A 15,855-nucleotide genomic window follows, 5' to 3' on the forward strand; every position below is an offset into this window, starting at 1 on the left:
ATTGTCCTCCGAATTCGTAAACTAGTTAGTATTCCATAAAGTAAGAATTTCCTATCTCACTGAGTTACAAAGCAGCTGACCTCCGGTTGGCTATTTCCTCGGCCTTCTCAGTGGAAACACAGCTGCCAGGACTTGGACTTGTGTCGTTTAGTGATGGGGGGAGGGGGGTGGGGTTTTGGGGGGGGGGGATTTCAACCATTATTTTACAAATATGCAAGTTCGCGTGTATTGGACACCAGAAATTGGCATAAAAACAGTTCTCCTGGTCTACGATTTGACTCCCTCGAATGGCCTTGACGCTGCAACAACAGGAGCAGACTGTTCTGAAAACATCCCCTCTGAGGACTCCTCAATGATGGACGCTTTTGACCTCCCCCCCTCCTCAACGACACCTGGAGTCGAACTTTTGCTTGCATGCAGAATGACACTACATCAACACTTCCAAGACAATGGGCATATACACACACACACACACACACACACACACACACACACCCCGTCCCTTCACCACCGCTTGATTCCCCTTCGGGGTAATGGACGGCTGGCAGCGCTTCATAGCAGCAGTCGGCCCCAATTCCCCCACCCCCTCTGTTGAGAGTTGTCATGATTAAATGTAACATGTTTATCTGTAAATGGCATGGAAGGTTTTTTTACTCGTCTTCTTCCCCAGCGTTTTACCTTTTTCCCACCTTTTACAGGCGCCTCGTGGTGACCCATCAGCGTTCATGTTCTGTAACCCTGTACATTGTTTGTTTGTCTCATCTTGAACGGGCTGAAAACAAAGTTTTCTTGTACTTGTGCAATGACAATAAAGTCCTATCCCTGATTTTTTTTTTGTTATCCCTGATCTCTTCTCAAGTTTTCTTCTTTTTCCCCAACTGGGGTTTTTTTGTTTAGTCGACTGTACAGTTGCAGTAATTATTTTTTTATAGTTTTTGTTTAATTTGCATTGTCTGTTGTTGCATCACGTGAAATACTTGGTGAGCTATCTGTGAGAAGTGACAAACAAATACCAGTTACTTATTGTTGATACTTTATTTCCAATATGCATACACTTACAATAAAATACATCACATATTTACAAAGTCACATACCATCATGTCTGGAAAGGATTAGGGAGAAGCAGAGCTTGTTTAAATACATGTACGTGACAGAAATAAAAACATATTGGTAAAGATGTCACACGTTATATGAGGTATTGTTAGAAAATTAAAGTTAATATTAGCTGAGATAGGCACTAGCGCCCCCCGCGACCCCAAAGGGAATAAGCGGTAGGAAATGGATGGATGGATGGATTGGTGCAGTTTATTCAAGATCCTGCAGCTTCATTTGTTGCTGCGGTTCTCCCCAGCACACTTGTGTTTCTTGCACTGGTACTTGTAGGAGAACCGTTCATCACACACGCTGCAACTGAACACTTTCTCCCCGGTGTGTGTCCGCATGTGCACCACGAGTTTTGAATGCTCATAAAAGCTTCTGTCGCAGCTGGAACAGGAATATGGTTTTTCCCCGCTGTGCGTTTTGATGTGTTTCAAAAGTGACGACTGGTCACAGTAGCTTTTGTTGCAGCTCGAACACGAAAACGGCTTTTCGCCGGTGTGTCGTCTCGAGTGTATTTTAAACGCATCTTTCCGCAAAAAGACTTTGCCACAAATTGAACAGGTAAAAGGTTTTTCCCCGGTGTGGATCCTCATGTGTACTTTCAAATCGACATTTTGTACAAAACGCTTGGCGCAGATTGAACAGGAAAAGGGTTTATCTCCCGTGTGCATCGCTGAGTGTATTTTCAGACAATGCTTCTGAGAGAACGTTTGCCCACAAACCGAGCACATGAACGGTTTTTCCCCGGTGTGCACTCTCATGTGTACTTTCAAATGTTGCTTCTGAGAGAATCTTTTGCTGCACACTGAGCACACAAATGGTTTTTCACCAGTGTGTATTCTCATATGTATTTTTAGATGACAACTGTGTTTAATAGTTTTGTCACAATGAGGGCACTGATATTGTCCGTTGTCTGCTTTCAAGTCTTTGTCATTATCGTCATCGTCAGTGTCAGTAGAGAGTGAGGTTAAGTCGTCACTGTCTGATAGCGGCGCTAAGAGGTTTTCTGGTGGTGATCCTCCACAGTGGTCTCCCTCAGCTTCTGTTGTCATGTGTCGAGCCGAGCTGCTGCCTGGAGGCTCCGCCGCACTTTCACCTTTGACCTCACCATCTTCACTCTTCACAATGACGGTCAATGGCATCCTGGTGACGTCAACCTCCTCCAACCATTCAAACTGCTCTCCATATCGACTGATGCTGTGTTCCTCCTCCTCTTCTTTAATCCCTTCCTCTTTAAAGGGCGGGGCTCGAAACCGAGCCTTCTCCTTGTTGACGCGGGGGAGATTTGGCTCCTCCTGCTCCGTCCTGAGGGTCGATTCCTTCTGCTTAGAAAGACCGTGTTCTTCACAGGTGTCTGTAAGACACAAGAAGACAATGGAACATTAAAAAGGGGACATATCCTATATTTGCAACTTTCTAAACTTGTTTTTTATGTTGAAAAAGTTGTAGCCTTGTTCTACATCGCGGTTGTCGAACTCAAAGCCCAAAGGCCAGATGTGGCCCGCCACTTCATTTTATTTGGCCCTCAAAAGCCTGGAAATAATATTTATCCATAAAGTACTGTAACTTTCCATACTAGATGTAATTTTTCTTTCTATTTTGGGGGTAGAAAAAAAAAACAGATCGGACTGCTGATATTATCGGCTGATAAATGCTTTAAAGGGGAACATTATCAGCAGACCTATGTAAGCGTCAATATATACCTTGATGGTGCAGAAAAAAGACCATGTATTTTTTTAACCGATTTCCGAACTCTAAATGGGTGAATTTTGGCGAATTAAACCCCTGTTTATCGCGCTGGAGGCGATGACGTCAGAATGTGACGTCGCCGAGGTAACACACCCACCATTTTCATTTTCAACACATTACAAACACCGGGTCTCAGCTCTATTATTTTCCGTTTTTTCGACTATTTTTTGGAACCTTGGAGACATCATGCCTCGTCGGTGTGTTGTCGGAGGGTGTAACAACACTAACAGGGAGGGATTCAAGTTGCACCACTGGCCCCAAGATGCCAAAGTGTCTGCCGCCAGACCCCCATTGAATGTGCCAGAGTGTCTCCACATTTGACCGGCGATGCTAAGGCAGACATGGCACAGAGATGTATGGATAACCTGCAGATGCATTTGCAACGATAGTCAACGAAATCACAAAGGTGAGTTTTGTTGATTTTGACTGCCAGCTAATCGATGCTAACATGCTATGCTAATCGATGCTAACATGCTATTTACCGGCGGTGCTAAAGCAGACATGGTACAGAGATGTATGGATAACCTGTAGATGCATTTGCAATTATATTACATTTCCTTCCACCCACATTTAATGCGAAACAAACACTTACCAATCGACGGATTTAAGTTGCTCCAGTGTCAAAAGATGCGAAAGTCCTGATCGTTTGGTCCGCACATTTTACCGGTGATGCTAACGCAGCTATTCGGCCATGTTATGACTATGAATTCGCTCAATAGCTTCAGTTTCTTCTTTAATACTTTCATACTCCAACCATCTGTTTCAATACATGCGTAATCTGTTGAATTGCTTAAGTCGCTGGAATCCGAGCTAATGTCGCTATATCTTGCTGTGGTATTCCCATTGTTTGTTTACATTGGCAGCACTGTGTGACGTCACAGGGAAATGGCCAGTGTCTTCGCAGAGAGTCGAAAATAAGGCACCTTAAAGCTTTATTTAGGGATATTCCGAGACCGGTAAAATTTTGAAAAACATTTCAAAAAAATACAACAAGCCACTGGGAACTGATATTTATTGTTTTTAAATTTATTGTTTTTAAATTTTGAAATTGTGATAATGTTCCCCTTTAACACAATAAGTATTGACTAATTCCACTTGTAATCAAAGTGTTGAAAATAACGTTCAAAATATTAAACATGCTCATGCATTTGAATCCATCCATCCTTTTTTCTACCGCACTTTATTTATTTTTAATTTTTTTTAGGGCTTGCCCTCCTGGGGGTTCTTCAGACCACCAAGCACCGACATGAAAGCCTGTTTCATGTTTACGATATTTTTTTATTTTTCAATAAGTCTCTCAGTTGCTTTCCAGCAATTGTCTTTTTCTCTTTCGTTCTCGCTCGCACTCTGGCTCCAGCTCCAACCCTGTCTTTCCTCCTGGCTGCTGCTTATAACAGAGCGACAGGTGATTAGATAAAAAGGCCCAAGTGGGTTGTCTACGCACCTGTCGCTGATTTTGAGGCCGGTCCTGGCACGCCCCGCTTCGCTGCAGGCTCTCAGGCCACGCCCCCTCCACAGTTCAGAATATCAATGTTATTACAAAGAATAAGAGACCTATTATACTCTAGCAATGTTGGTCTTACTTAAAAATGCACGCGTTTAGGTGTTTTCAGTGTTGAAAAAAAAAAATGATATGGCTCTTAGGGAAATACATTTGAAAATATTCTGATTCTTGGCTCTCTCAGCCAAAAAGGTTCCCGACCCCTGGTCTACGTGGACTGCCAGCTGTAAAGTGTTTATCAAGCTGAATGCTACGACCCCAGAAGAGGAGAAAGTCAAGGTCATCAACGACATCAGTGATTTGGACAAATTCGATGTCTGAGGAACAATCTGCGGCCCGTCTGAAGTTTGCCAGAGATCACATAGATGATACAGCAGAGGATTTGTCTGATAACATACCTTTTTATCACATCTATTTATTTTAGTTACACGATAAATGATCAGATCAGAAAGTAGACCAGAAGAGTCCGCTAACTTTTTAGCCTGTTTACGTTGCTTCATAAGTGCTTTGAGCTCTTTCCCTACCCAGGGGGCGCCGTTTGCCTTGACAGTTGTTTTCCTGACAGGAGCGTGCTTATCTACAATCTGCAAAAACAACCTCATGAATGTGCTCAAAGCAGCTTCAGGATCCTCCTCAAGACACACAGTTTCCCAGTTAACATGTTTCACATCATCTATAAATTTTACTTCAGTAAAATATTTATAAGATCTTTTATGTGTAGTCACACTAGGAGCTTTGAAGAGCTTGGTCTTCCTCCTTATTGCAATTAAGTTGTGGTCCGTAAAGCCAAGAGCTATTGATACTGTTTAAGTTCTATTTTGGTTTCATCTGACCACATGACATTCTCCCAATCCTCTGCTGTATCATCCATGTATCCATTTTTGGTATAAACTCAACTGGTCGTGTTTGGAGGAAGAAGAATACTGAGTTGCATCCCAAGAACACCATACCTACTGTGAAGCATGGGGGTGGAAACATCATGCTTTGGGGCTGTTTTTCTGCTAAGGGGACAGGACGATTGATCCGTGTTAAGGAAAGAATGAATGGGGCCATGTATCGTGAGATTTGGAGCCAAAACCTCCTTCCATCAGTGAGAGCTTTGAATGGTTGACCAAATACTTATTTTCCACCATCATTTACAAAATGTTTATTTTTTTAATTTTTGCAATGTGAATTCCTGGATTTTTTTTTTTCACATTCTGTCTCTCACAGTTGAAGTGTACCTATGATGAAAATTACAGACCTCTGTCATCATTTTAAGTGGGAGAACTTGCACAATCGCTGGCTGACTAAATACTTTTTTGCCCCACCGTATTTACCCCGTTAGCCTATATGTCAATGTGTCATTGACCGGGCTAGCATGCTTTGTTAGACAAGATCATAGACTGTAGTAGAAAATATAGTTTACGTACCAAATGTCCATTTCCATTTGTTACAAGTAATAAGAAAACGTAAATGCCTGACTTACCTATCAAGGAGGAAATTAACAAGTTTGGCGTCATCTGTAAAAATGTTCTCCGCCTTCAATGGTCTCCATCTTTCAAAGGCATCCCTTATGCACATGCTGGTTTGTTCCTGGCTTTGTCATGAATAAGTTGAACATTGTAACGACGCCTTTTAGATGGACTAAGGTCTGACATGTTTAGTCACTTTACCAGTGGCAGTAGCCAGACGAACAGGGCGGTGCGTAACTGGCAACCCGTATGTGACACACTCACGGACTTTCTAATTGGTCAAACGGCGGAGGGCGGGGCATCGAAATGAAAACAATAAGATTTTGGGTCTGTAAATCTAATTTTGAACTACTAGGGCTCAGAATATCTGCAGAGACTCCGCCCACCTCCACCAAGGACTGTTTTCACTGCTGGACTCTAGAAAGAGGTTCCGCAGCCTCCGTAGCAGAACCTCCAGGTTCTGTAACAGCTTCTTCCCTCAGGCCATAAAACTCTTGAACGCATCATAATAATCACCTCAATTCCCCCCCAAAATGGATTAACTGGCTGGAATATATAAAGAGAATATAACATACAAACCCTGTTTCCAAATGAGTTAAGAAATGTTGTTAGATGTTAATATAAACAGAATACAATGATTTGCGAATCCTTTTCAACCCAAATTCAGTTAAATGCACTACAAAGACAACATATTTGATGTTCAAACTCAAACTTTTTTTTTTTGCAAATAATAATTAACTTAGAATTTCATGGCTGCAACACGTGCCAAAGTAGTTGGGAAAGGGCATGTTCACCACTGTGTTACATCACCTTTTCTTTTAACAACACTCAATAAACGTTTGGGAACTGAGGAAACTAATTGTTGAAGCTTTGAAAGTTGAATTCTTTCCCATTCTTGTTTTATGTAGAGCTTCAGTCCTGCAACAGTCCGGGGTCTCCGCTGTTGTATTTTACGCTTCATAATGCGCCAAACATTATTGATGGGAGACAGGTCTGGACTGCAGGCGGGCCAGGAAAGTACCCGCACTCTTTTACTACGAAGCAACGCTCTTGTAACAAGTGGCTTGGCATTTTTTTTGCTGAAATAAGCAGGGGCGTCCATGATAACATTGCTTGGATGGCAACATATGTTGCTCCAAAACCTGTATGGACCTTTCAGCATTAATGGTGCCTTCACAGATGTGTAAGTTACCCATGCCTTGGGCACTAATACACCCCCATACCATCACAGATGCTGGCTTTTCAACTTTGCGCCTATAACAATCCGGATGGTTATTTTCCTCTTTGTTCTGGAGGACACCACGTCCACGGTTTCAAAATATAATTTGAAATATGGACTCGTCAGACCACGGAACACTTCTCCACTTTGCATCAGTTCATCTGAGATAAGCTCGGGCCCAGCGAAGCAGGCGGTGTTTCTGGGTGTTTTTGATAAATGGGTTTGGCTTTGCATGGTAGTTTTCCTCTCTCTTGCACTTTTAACATGGAGGATTACATATCTAAAATAAAACAGACTTTCAATCGAAGCAGGAGGTACTAAAGGAAGATCTCCATCGAGACAGAGAGACTTTTAAAACTGAAGGAAGACTTCTATGAACAAGATATCGATGATTTTGATCAGAAGTAGCTGCGCATGGACTTCATTTATAAGTAAAGCTGAGACCATAATAACGTTTTTTTTTATTAAATGCGCATTTCATAATTATATCCTTACATCACACTCAAATTTATAAGCGCAGGCCTAAATTTACTGCATGCCATTGGTAAGCGCTGGAGTGAGAAGAGGTTTTAAAATAATTAGCGCATGCTTGCCTTTACCGCATGCCTTTGGTAAACGCCAAAGAAGAAGTTTTAAATGAATTAGCGCCCCAGCGGCAATTCAAGCAAATGCGGTATCTTGACCCTCATGACAAGAACAAGACAGTTTGATCACATTACGCCTGTACTGTATATACCTTTATATACATATATACATACATATATACCTGTACTGTATATACCTTTATATACATATATACATACATATATACCTGTACTGTATATACCTTTATATACATATATACATACATATATACCTATACTGTATATACCTTTATATACATATATACATACATATATACCTATACTGTATATACCTTTATATACATATATATATACCTATACTGTATATACCTTTATATACATATATACATACATATATACCTATACTGTATATACCTTTATATACATACATATATATATACATGTACTGTATATAGCTTTATATACATATATACATACATATACACCTATACTGGCTCACCTGGACTGGCTTCCTGTGCACTTAAGATGTGACTTTAAGGTTTTACTACTTACGTATAAAATACTACACGGTCTAGCTCCATCCTATCTTGCCGATTGTATTGTACCATATGTCCCGGCAAGAAATCTGCCTTCAAAAGACTCCGGCTTATTAGTGATTCCTAGAGCCCAAAAAAAGTCTGCGGGCTATAGAGCGTTTTCCGTTCGGGCTCCAGTACTCTGGAATGCCCTCCCGGTAACAGTTCGAGATGCTACCTCAGTAGAAGCATTTAAGTCTCACCTTAAAACTCATCTGTATACTCTAGCCTTTAAATAGACCTCCTTTTTAGACCAGTTGATTTGCCGCTTCTTTTCTTTTTCTCCTATGTCCCCCCCTCCCTTGTCCGATGACCATGGATGAAGTACTGGCAGTCCAGAGTCGAGACCCAGGATGGACCGCTCGCCTGTGTATCGGTTGGGGACATCTCTACGCTGCTGATCTGCCTCCGCTTGAGATGGTTTCCTGTGGACGGGACTCTCGCTGCTGTCTTGGATCCGCTTTGAACTGAACTCTCGCGGCTGTGTTGGAGCCACTATGGATTGAACTTTCACAGTATCATGTTAGACCCGCTTGACATCCATTGCTTTCGGTCCCCTAGAGGGGGGCGGGGTTGCCCACATCTGAGGTCCTCTCCAAGGTTTCTCATAGTCAGCATTGTCACTGGTGTCCCACTGGATGTGAATTCTCCCTGCCCACTGGGTGTGAGTTTTCCTTGCCCTTTTGTGGGTTCTTCCGAGGATGTTGTAGTCGTAATGATTTGTGCAGTCCTTTGAGACATTTGTGATTTGGGGCTATATAAATAAACATTGATTGATTGATGAAAATATTAGATAATTGCATTCATTTCATAATGTTAACCAACAATGATTTAACTATTTATTCATGACAACTTTATTTATTGTGAATTTAATATTTTTTGCTTACACCTTGTATATTACACACAAAAGTGTTCAAAACTGCTCTGAGGATTAAATAAGCTCTTCTTCCTCCTACTCGTTTTCAGACTTGATGTAACCAGAAAGCTATGAGATGCATCACATTGTCTTTGTCTGCATGTTACAAACAAACTATTGCCATAACCATCCTTTGCTTAGGACAAATGTACAAGAAACCTTAGTTCGACTCTTTCTTACTTCCAGTCTCTCACAAACCGCAATTAAATCTACAATTAAAATGATTAGATATAAATAAGTTATCGTATCGCTATTGAGGAGCAGGAAGGAATCGGTATCTGCTTGAGAATAATCTGAATGTTGTGCTTACTTGGACTGTGATGAAGCTGCGAGGACTCAGGTGGTTTCTCTTCACGCTCTTCAGTCTTCAGGGAGACAACAGTCAGTGGAAACTTGGGGAGCTCCGCCTCCTGAGTGATCCAGAGTTCCTCCTCTTCCTCTTTGATGTGGGCGGGCTGTGGCTCCTCCTTTTTGTCTTTTACGTGAGGGGGAGGTGGGTTGTCCTCTTTAACATGGGGGGGCTGCTGGACCTCTGTGAGAATATAAGTGTTTTTGACAGACACGGTTAACACTTGCAGGTTATTTGTGTACTCATGTTAAAGGTGTGTAATTAAACAAATAAAAACACGGGAAGGAGTTAACTTTGTCCCAGCCGCTAAAATCAAATTCATAAGCGGTCCAGTGAGTAAAATAAATAAGGCTTGGAAATTTGAAGAATGGGAAATTAGCAAAGCCTCCGTAATCAAAACATTCCCAAAGGACAAATCATTTATTTTCAAGACTTTTTACATTCTAGATTGTGACTGAAGGCATCAATACTATGAAACATGTGAAGTGAAAACTATTTCAGGCGACTACCTCTGGAAGCTCTTGGATGTTTCTCATTGCCGAGAGCTAAAACCACTCATAAACGTTTTTGTGTGTCTGTACGCGGAGTAAAACTGGGCTGTTGTGTGTCTGTATGCGCAGTAAAACTATGTTTTTGTGTGTCTGTATGCAGAGTGAAACTATGATTTTGTGTGTTTGTCTGCGGAGTAAAACTATGTTTTTGTGTGAATGTCTGCAGAGTAAAACTATGTTGTTGTGTGTCTGTCTGCAGAGTAAAACTATTTTTTTGTGTGTTTGTCTGCAGAGTAAAACTATGATTTTGTGTGTTTGTCTGCGGCGTAAAACTATGTTTTTGTGTGTTTGTCTGCGGCGTAAAACTATGTTTTTGTGTGTCTGTGGAGTAAAACTATGTTGTGTGTCTGTATGCAGAGTAAAACTATGTTTTTGTGTGTTTGTCTTCGAAGTAAAACTATGTTTTGTGTGTTTGTCTGCGGCGTAAAACTATGTTTTTGTGTGTCTGTCTGCAGAGTAAAACTATGTTTTTGTGTGTCTGTCTGCAGAGTAAAACTATGTTTTTGTGTGTTTGTCTGCGGCGTAAAACTATGTTTTTGTGTGAATGTCTGCAGAGTAAAACTATGTTGTTGTGTGTCTGTCTGTCGAGTAAAACTATGTTGTTGTATGTCTGTATGCGGAGTAAAACTATGTTTTTGTGTGTTTTTCTTTGAAGTAAAACTATGTTTTGTGTGTTTGTCTGCGGCGTAAAACTATGTTTTTGTGTGTCTGTCTGCGGAGTAAAACTATGTTGTTGTGTGTCTGTCTGTGGAGTAAAACTATGTTTTTGTGTGTTTGTCTGCGGCATAAAACTATGTTTTTGTGTGAATGTCTGCAGAGTAAAACTATGTTGTTGTGTGTCTGTCTGTGGAGTTAAAACTATGTTTTTGTGTGTTTGTCTTCGAAGTAAAACTATGTTTTGTGTGTTTGTCTGCGGCGTAAAACTATGTTTTTGTGTGAATGTCTGCCGAGTAAAACTATGTTGTTGTGTGTCTGTCTGTGGAGTAAAACTATGTTGTTGTATGTCTGTATGCGGAGTAAAACTATGTTTTTGTGTGTTTTTCTTTGAAGTAAAACTATGTTTTGTGTGTTTGTCTGCGGCGTAAAACTATGTTTTTGTGTGTCTGTCTGCGGAGTAAAACTATGTTGTTGTGTGTCTGTCTGCAGAGTAAAACTATTTTTTTGTGTGTTTGTCTGCAGAGTAAAACTATGATTTTGTGTGTTTGTCTGCGGCGTAAAACTATGTTTTTGTGTGTTTGTCTGCGGCGTAAAACTATGTTTTTGTGTGTCTGTGGAGTAAAACTATGTTGTGTGTCTGTATGCAGAGTAAAACTATGTTTTTGTGTGTTTGTCTTCGAAGTAAAACTATGTTTTTGTGTGTCTGTATGCAGAGTAAAACTATGTTTTGTGTGTTTGTCTGCGGCGTAAAACTATGTTTTTGTGTGTCTGTCTGCAGAGTAAAACTATGTTTTTGTGTGTTTGTCTGCGGCGTAAAACTATGTTTTTGTGTGAATGTCTGCAGAGTAAAACTATGTTGTTGTGTGTCTGTCTGTCGAGTAAAACTATGTTGTTGTATGTCTGTATGCGGAGTAAAACTATGTTTTTGTGTGTTTTTCTTTGAAGTAAAACTATGTTTTGTGTGTTTGTCTGCGGCGTAAAACTATGTTTTTGTGTGTCTGTCTGCGGAGTAAAACTATGTTGTTGTGTGTCTGTCTGTGGAGTAAAACTATGTTTTTGTGTGTTTGTCTGCGGCATAAAACTATGTTTTTGTGTGAATGTCTGCAGAGTAAAACTATGTTGTTGTGTGTCTGTCTGTGGAGTAAAACTATGTTTTTGTGTGTTTGTCTTCGAAGTAAAACTATGTTTTGTGTGTTTGTCTGCGGCGTAAAACTATGTTTTTGTGTGAATGTCTGCCGAGTAAAACTATGTTGTTGTGTGTCTGTCTGTGGAGTAAAACTATGTTGTTGTATGTCTGTATGCGGAGTAAAACTATGTTTTTGTGTGTTTTTCTTTGAAGTAAAACTATGTTTTGTGTGTTTGTCTGCGGCGTAAAACTATGTTTTTGTGTGTCTGTCTGCGGAGTAAAACTATGTTGTTGTGTGTCTGTCTGTGGAGTAAAACTATGTTTTTGTGTGTCTGTCTGCAGAGTAAAACTATGTTTTTGTGTGAATGTCTGCAGAGTAAAACTATGTTGTTGTGTGTCTGTCTGTGGAGTAAAACTATGTTGTTGTGTGTCTGTCTGTGGAGTAAAACTATGTTTTTGTGTGTCTGTCTGCAGAGTAAAACTATGTTTTGTGTGAATGTCTGCAGAGTAAAACTATGTTGTTGTGTGTCTGTCTGTGGAGTAAAACTATGTTGTTGTGTGTCTGTCTGTGGAGTAAAACTATGTTTTTGTGTGTTTGTCTTCGAAGTAAAACTATGTTTTGTGTGTTTGTCTTCGAAGTAAAACTATGTTTTGTGTGTTTGTCTGTGGAGTAAAACTATGTTTTTGTGTGTTTGTCTGCGGCGTAAAACTATGTTGTTGTGTGTCTGTCTGTGGAGTAAAACTATGTTGTTGTATGTCTGTATGCGGAGTAAAACTATGTTTTTGTGTGTTTGTCTTCGAAGTAAAACAATGTTTTGTGTGTTTGTCTGCGGCGTAAAACTATGTTTTTGTGTGTCTGTCTGCGGAGTAAAATTATGTTGTTGTGTGTCTGTATGCGCAGTAAAACTATGTGTTTGTCTGCGGCGTAAAACTATGTTTTTGTGTGAATGTCTGCCGAGTAAAAAATTCCTCATCCAGGCAGTGTACGATGTGCTTCCAAGCCCATCTAACCTGCACACATGGGGCATAGCAGAGACACCAGCATGCCCATTGTGTTCCAAGCGAGGAACCCTGGAACACATCCTCAACTGCTGCACCAGGGCACTTGGAGATGGACGGTACCGCTGGAGGCATGACCAAGTCCTTAAGACCATTGCTGAAACCATCAGCGCAGGACTTGTGTGGGCGAAGCAGTTCCGACCCTCCAAGAAAATCATTGCCTTTGTCAAAGCTGGGGAGCAGCCAACCCCTGCCAGAAGAACTTCTGCGGGCATTCTAACCTCTGCAAGAGACTGGCAGCTGTTGGTGGACCTTGAACATCAGCTGAAGTTCCCCAGCCACATTGCAGTCACCACCCTGCGACCAGACATTGTCCTCGTGTCTGAGTCCACCAAGCAGGTAGTGCTGCTGGAGCTGACCGTCCCATGGGAAGACCGCCTGGAAGAAGCCTTTGAGAGGAAGCTCTCCAAGTACGCGGGACTGGTCAGTGACTGTCAGCAGGCTGGCTGGAGAGTGAGGTGCCTCCCAGTTGAGGTTGGATGCAGGGGTTTTGCAGCCCGCTCCTTGACCAGAGCCTTCAGCACTTTGGGCATCGAGGGAGAGAGAAGGAGGAGAGCCATCCGCAGTACCACGACGAGTTGAGTTTATACCAAAAAGTTCTATTTTGGTTTCATCTGACCACATGACATTCTCCCAATCCTCTGCTGTATCATCCATGTATCCATTTTGGTATAAACTCAACTCGTCGTGTTCGGGAGGAAGAAGAATACTGAGTTGCATCCCAAGAACACCACACCTACTGTGCAGCATGGGGGTGGAAACATCATGCTTTGGGGCTGTTTTTTCGCGAAGAGGACTGGACGATTGATCCGTGTTAAGGAAAGAATGAATGGGGCCATGTATCGTGAGATTTTGAGCTAAAACCTCCTTCCATCAGTGAGATCTTTGAATGGTTGACCAAATACTTATTTTCCACCATAATCTACAAATAAATTCTTTAAAATTCCTACAATGTGAATTCCTGGATATTTTTTTCACATTCTGTCTCTCACAGTTGAAGTGTACCTATGATGAAAATTACAGACCTCTGTCATCATTTTAAGTGGGAGAACTTGCACAATCGCTGGCTGACTAAATACTTTTTTGCCACACTGTATGTTTGTTAAAGGGGAACATTATCAGCAGACCTATGTAAGCGTCAATATATACCTTGATGGTGCAGAAAAAAGACCATCTATTTTTTTAACCGATTTCCGAACTCTAAATGGGTGAATTTTGGCGAATTAAACGCCTTTCTGTTTATCGCTCATGTGGTGATGACGTCAGAATGTGACGTCGCCAAGGTAACACACCCACCATTTTCATTTTCAACACATTACAAACACCGGGTCTCAGCTCTGTTATTTTCCGTTTTTTCGACTACTTTTTGAAACCTTGGAGACATCATGCCTCGTCGGTGTGTTGTCGGAGGGTGTAACAACACTAACAGGGAGGGATTCAAGTTGCACCACTGGCCCCAAGATGCCAAAGTGTCTGCCGCCAGACCCCCATTGAATGTGCCAGAGTGTCTCCACATTTGACCGGCGGTGCTAAAGCAGACATGGCACAGAGATGTATGGATAACCTGCAGATGCATTTGCAACTATAGTCAACGAAATCACAAAGGTGAGTTTTGTTGATGTTGACTGCCAGCTAATCAATGCTAACATGCTACGCTAATCGATGCTAACCTGCTTTTTACCGGCGGTGCTAAAGCAGACATGGTACAGAGATGTATGGATAACCTGCAGATGCATTTGCAACTATATCACGTTTCCTTCCACCCACATTTAATGCGAAACAAACACTTACCAATCGACGGATTTAAGTTGCTCCAGTGTCAAAAGATGCGAAAGTCCTGATCGTTTGGTCCGCACATTTTACCGGCGATGCTAACGCTGCTATTCGGCCATGCTATGGCTATGAATAGCGTCAATAGCTTCAGTTTCTTCTTCAATATTTTCATACTCCAACCATCTGTTTCAATACATGCGTAATCTGTTGAATCGCTTAAATCGCTGAAATCCGAGTCTGAATCCGAGCTAATGTCGCTATATCTTGCTGTGGTATTCCCATTGTTTGTTTACATTGGCAGCACTGTGTGACGTCACAGGGAAATGGCCAGTGTCTTCGCAGAGAGTCGAAAATAAGGCACTTTAAAGCTTTATTTAGGGATATTCCGAGACCGGTAAAATTATGAAAAAAAACTTCAAAAAATACAACAAGCCACTGGGAACTGATTTTTATTGTTTTTAACCCTTTTGAAATTGTGATAATGTTCCCCTTTAAGTACATAACTCCACATGTGTCCATTTATAGTTTTGATGCCTTCAGTGACAATCTACTATGTCATGAAAATGGATAAATAAATAAATGCACAGGGGTTAGTGCATGTGCCTCACAATACGAAGGTCCTTAGTTCAATCCCGGGCTCGGGACTGAACTAAGTACACATCCCATCTCCCGAATTCGGAGGTCTCAAAGTTGGCAAGTATGTGATGTGGCCCTCAATGAAAACGAGTTGGGGAATAGTCTTAATAGTCAAATATAAAAAGTGAGAAGACATGTGAGGGAGAGAAGCAAACAAACCTGTTCCGTGTAACACAACGTGATGCTTCTTGAAAAAAGCGTCCAGTAGTTGATGTTGACGCTCGGTCTTCTCTTTAGTTGGCGAAAGTTCCTTTTCGTAGCCCACTATCGTTCTTTCGCACATTTTCCTCACAATGACAAGACAACACTCGCACTTGTTTACTGCTGAGAGATGTGTCGATAATAACCTCCGCGTCGCTTTTTTGCTGCTAACAAGCTAAGCTAAGTAGCTAAACTAACTAGCAAGCTAAACTGGCACAAGAAGCGTCAAAGTGCGCTCGGACTAATTCATCCCAATACAAACTATTATCTTTATCGATGTTTACTTTTTTTTAGACATGCATGCATCAATTAGGAAGACGGGAACATAACGCTGACGTTTAGGCCTCAAACGACGTCTTTTTACCTCCCACCTTCTTCTTCTTTACACTTAATCTCGCGAGATT

At 41.3% G+C, this 15,855-nt stretch overlaps 1 protein-coding gene across 1 annotated transcript; it reads right to left on the reverse strand.

Annotated features, from left to right (window-relative positions):
* Nucleotides 1–1,020: 1,020 nt before the first annotated feature.
* Nucleotides 1,021–15,853, reverse strand: LOC133549491 (zinc finger protein 260-like). Its single transcript, XM_061894960.1, has 3 exons — nucleotides 15,410–15,853; nucleotides 9,410–9,631; nucleotides 1,021–2,455 (listed from the first exon to the last, which is right to left on the reverse strand). Exons 1-3 carry the CDS (start codon nucleotides 15,531–15,533, stop codon nucleotides 1,326–1,328), a joined length of 1,476 nt encoding a protein of 491 aa, XP_061750944.1. The 5' UTR covers nucleotides 15,534–15,853; the 3' UTR covers nucleotides 1,021–1,325.
* Nucleotides 15,854–15,855: the final 2 nt, after the last annotated feature.

This window comes from Nerophis ophidion, linkage group LG01 (genome assembly GCF_033978795.1).
Source record: "Nerophis ophidion isolate RoL-2023_Sa linkage group LG01, RoL_Noph_v1.0, whole genome shotgun sequence".
NCBI classification, from domain to species: Eukaryota; Metazoa; Chordata; class Actinopteri; order Syngnathiformes; family Syngnathidae; genus Nerophis; species Nerophis ophidion.

What these genes read in the sequence shown, in the direction of transcription:
- LOC133549491 (XM_061894960.1), bottom strand. Translation starts at nt 15,533, where the DNA reads ATGTGCGAAAGAACGATAGTGGGCTACGAAAAGGAACTTTCGCCAACT. An exon ending in CGTTGTGTTACACGGAACAG is followed by an intron (nt 9,632 to 15,409) that starts GTTTGTTTGCTT and finishes ATATTCTCACAG; the next exon opens with AGGTCCAGCAGCCCCCCCAT. An exon ending in GCAGCTTCATCACAGTCCAA is followed by an intron (nt 2,456 to 9,409) that starts GTAAGCACAACA and finishes TGTGTCTTACAG; the next exon opens with ACACCTGTGAAGAACACGGT.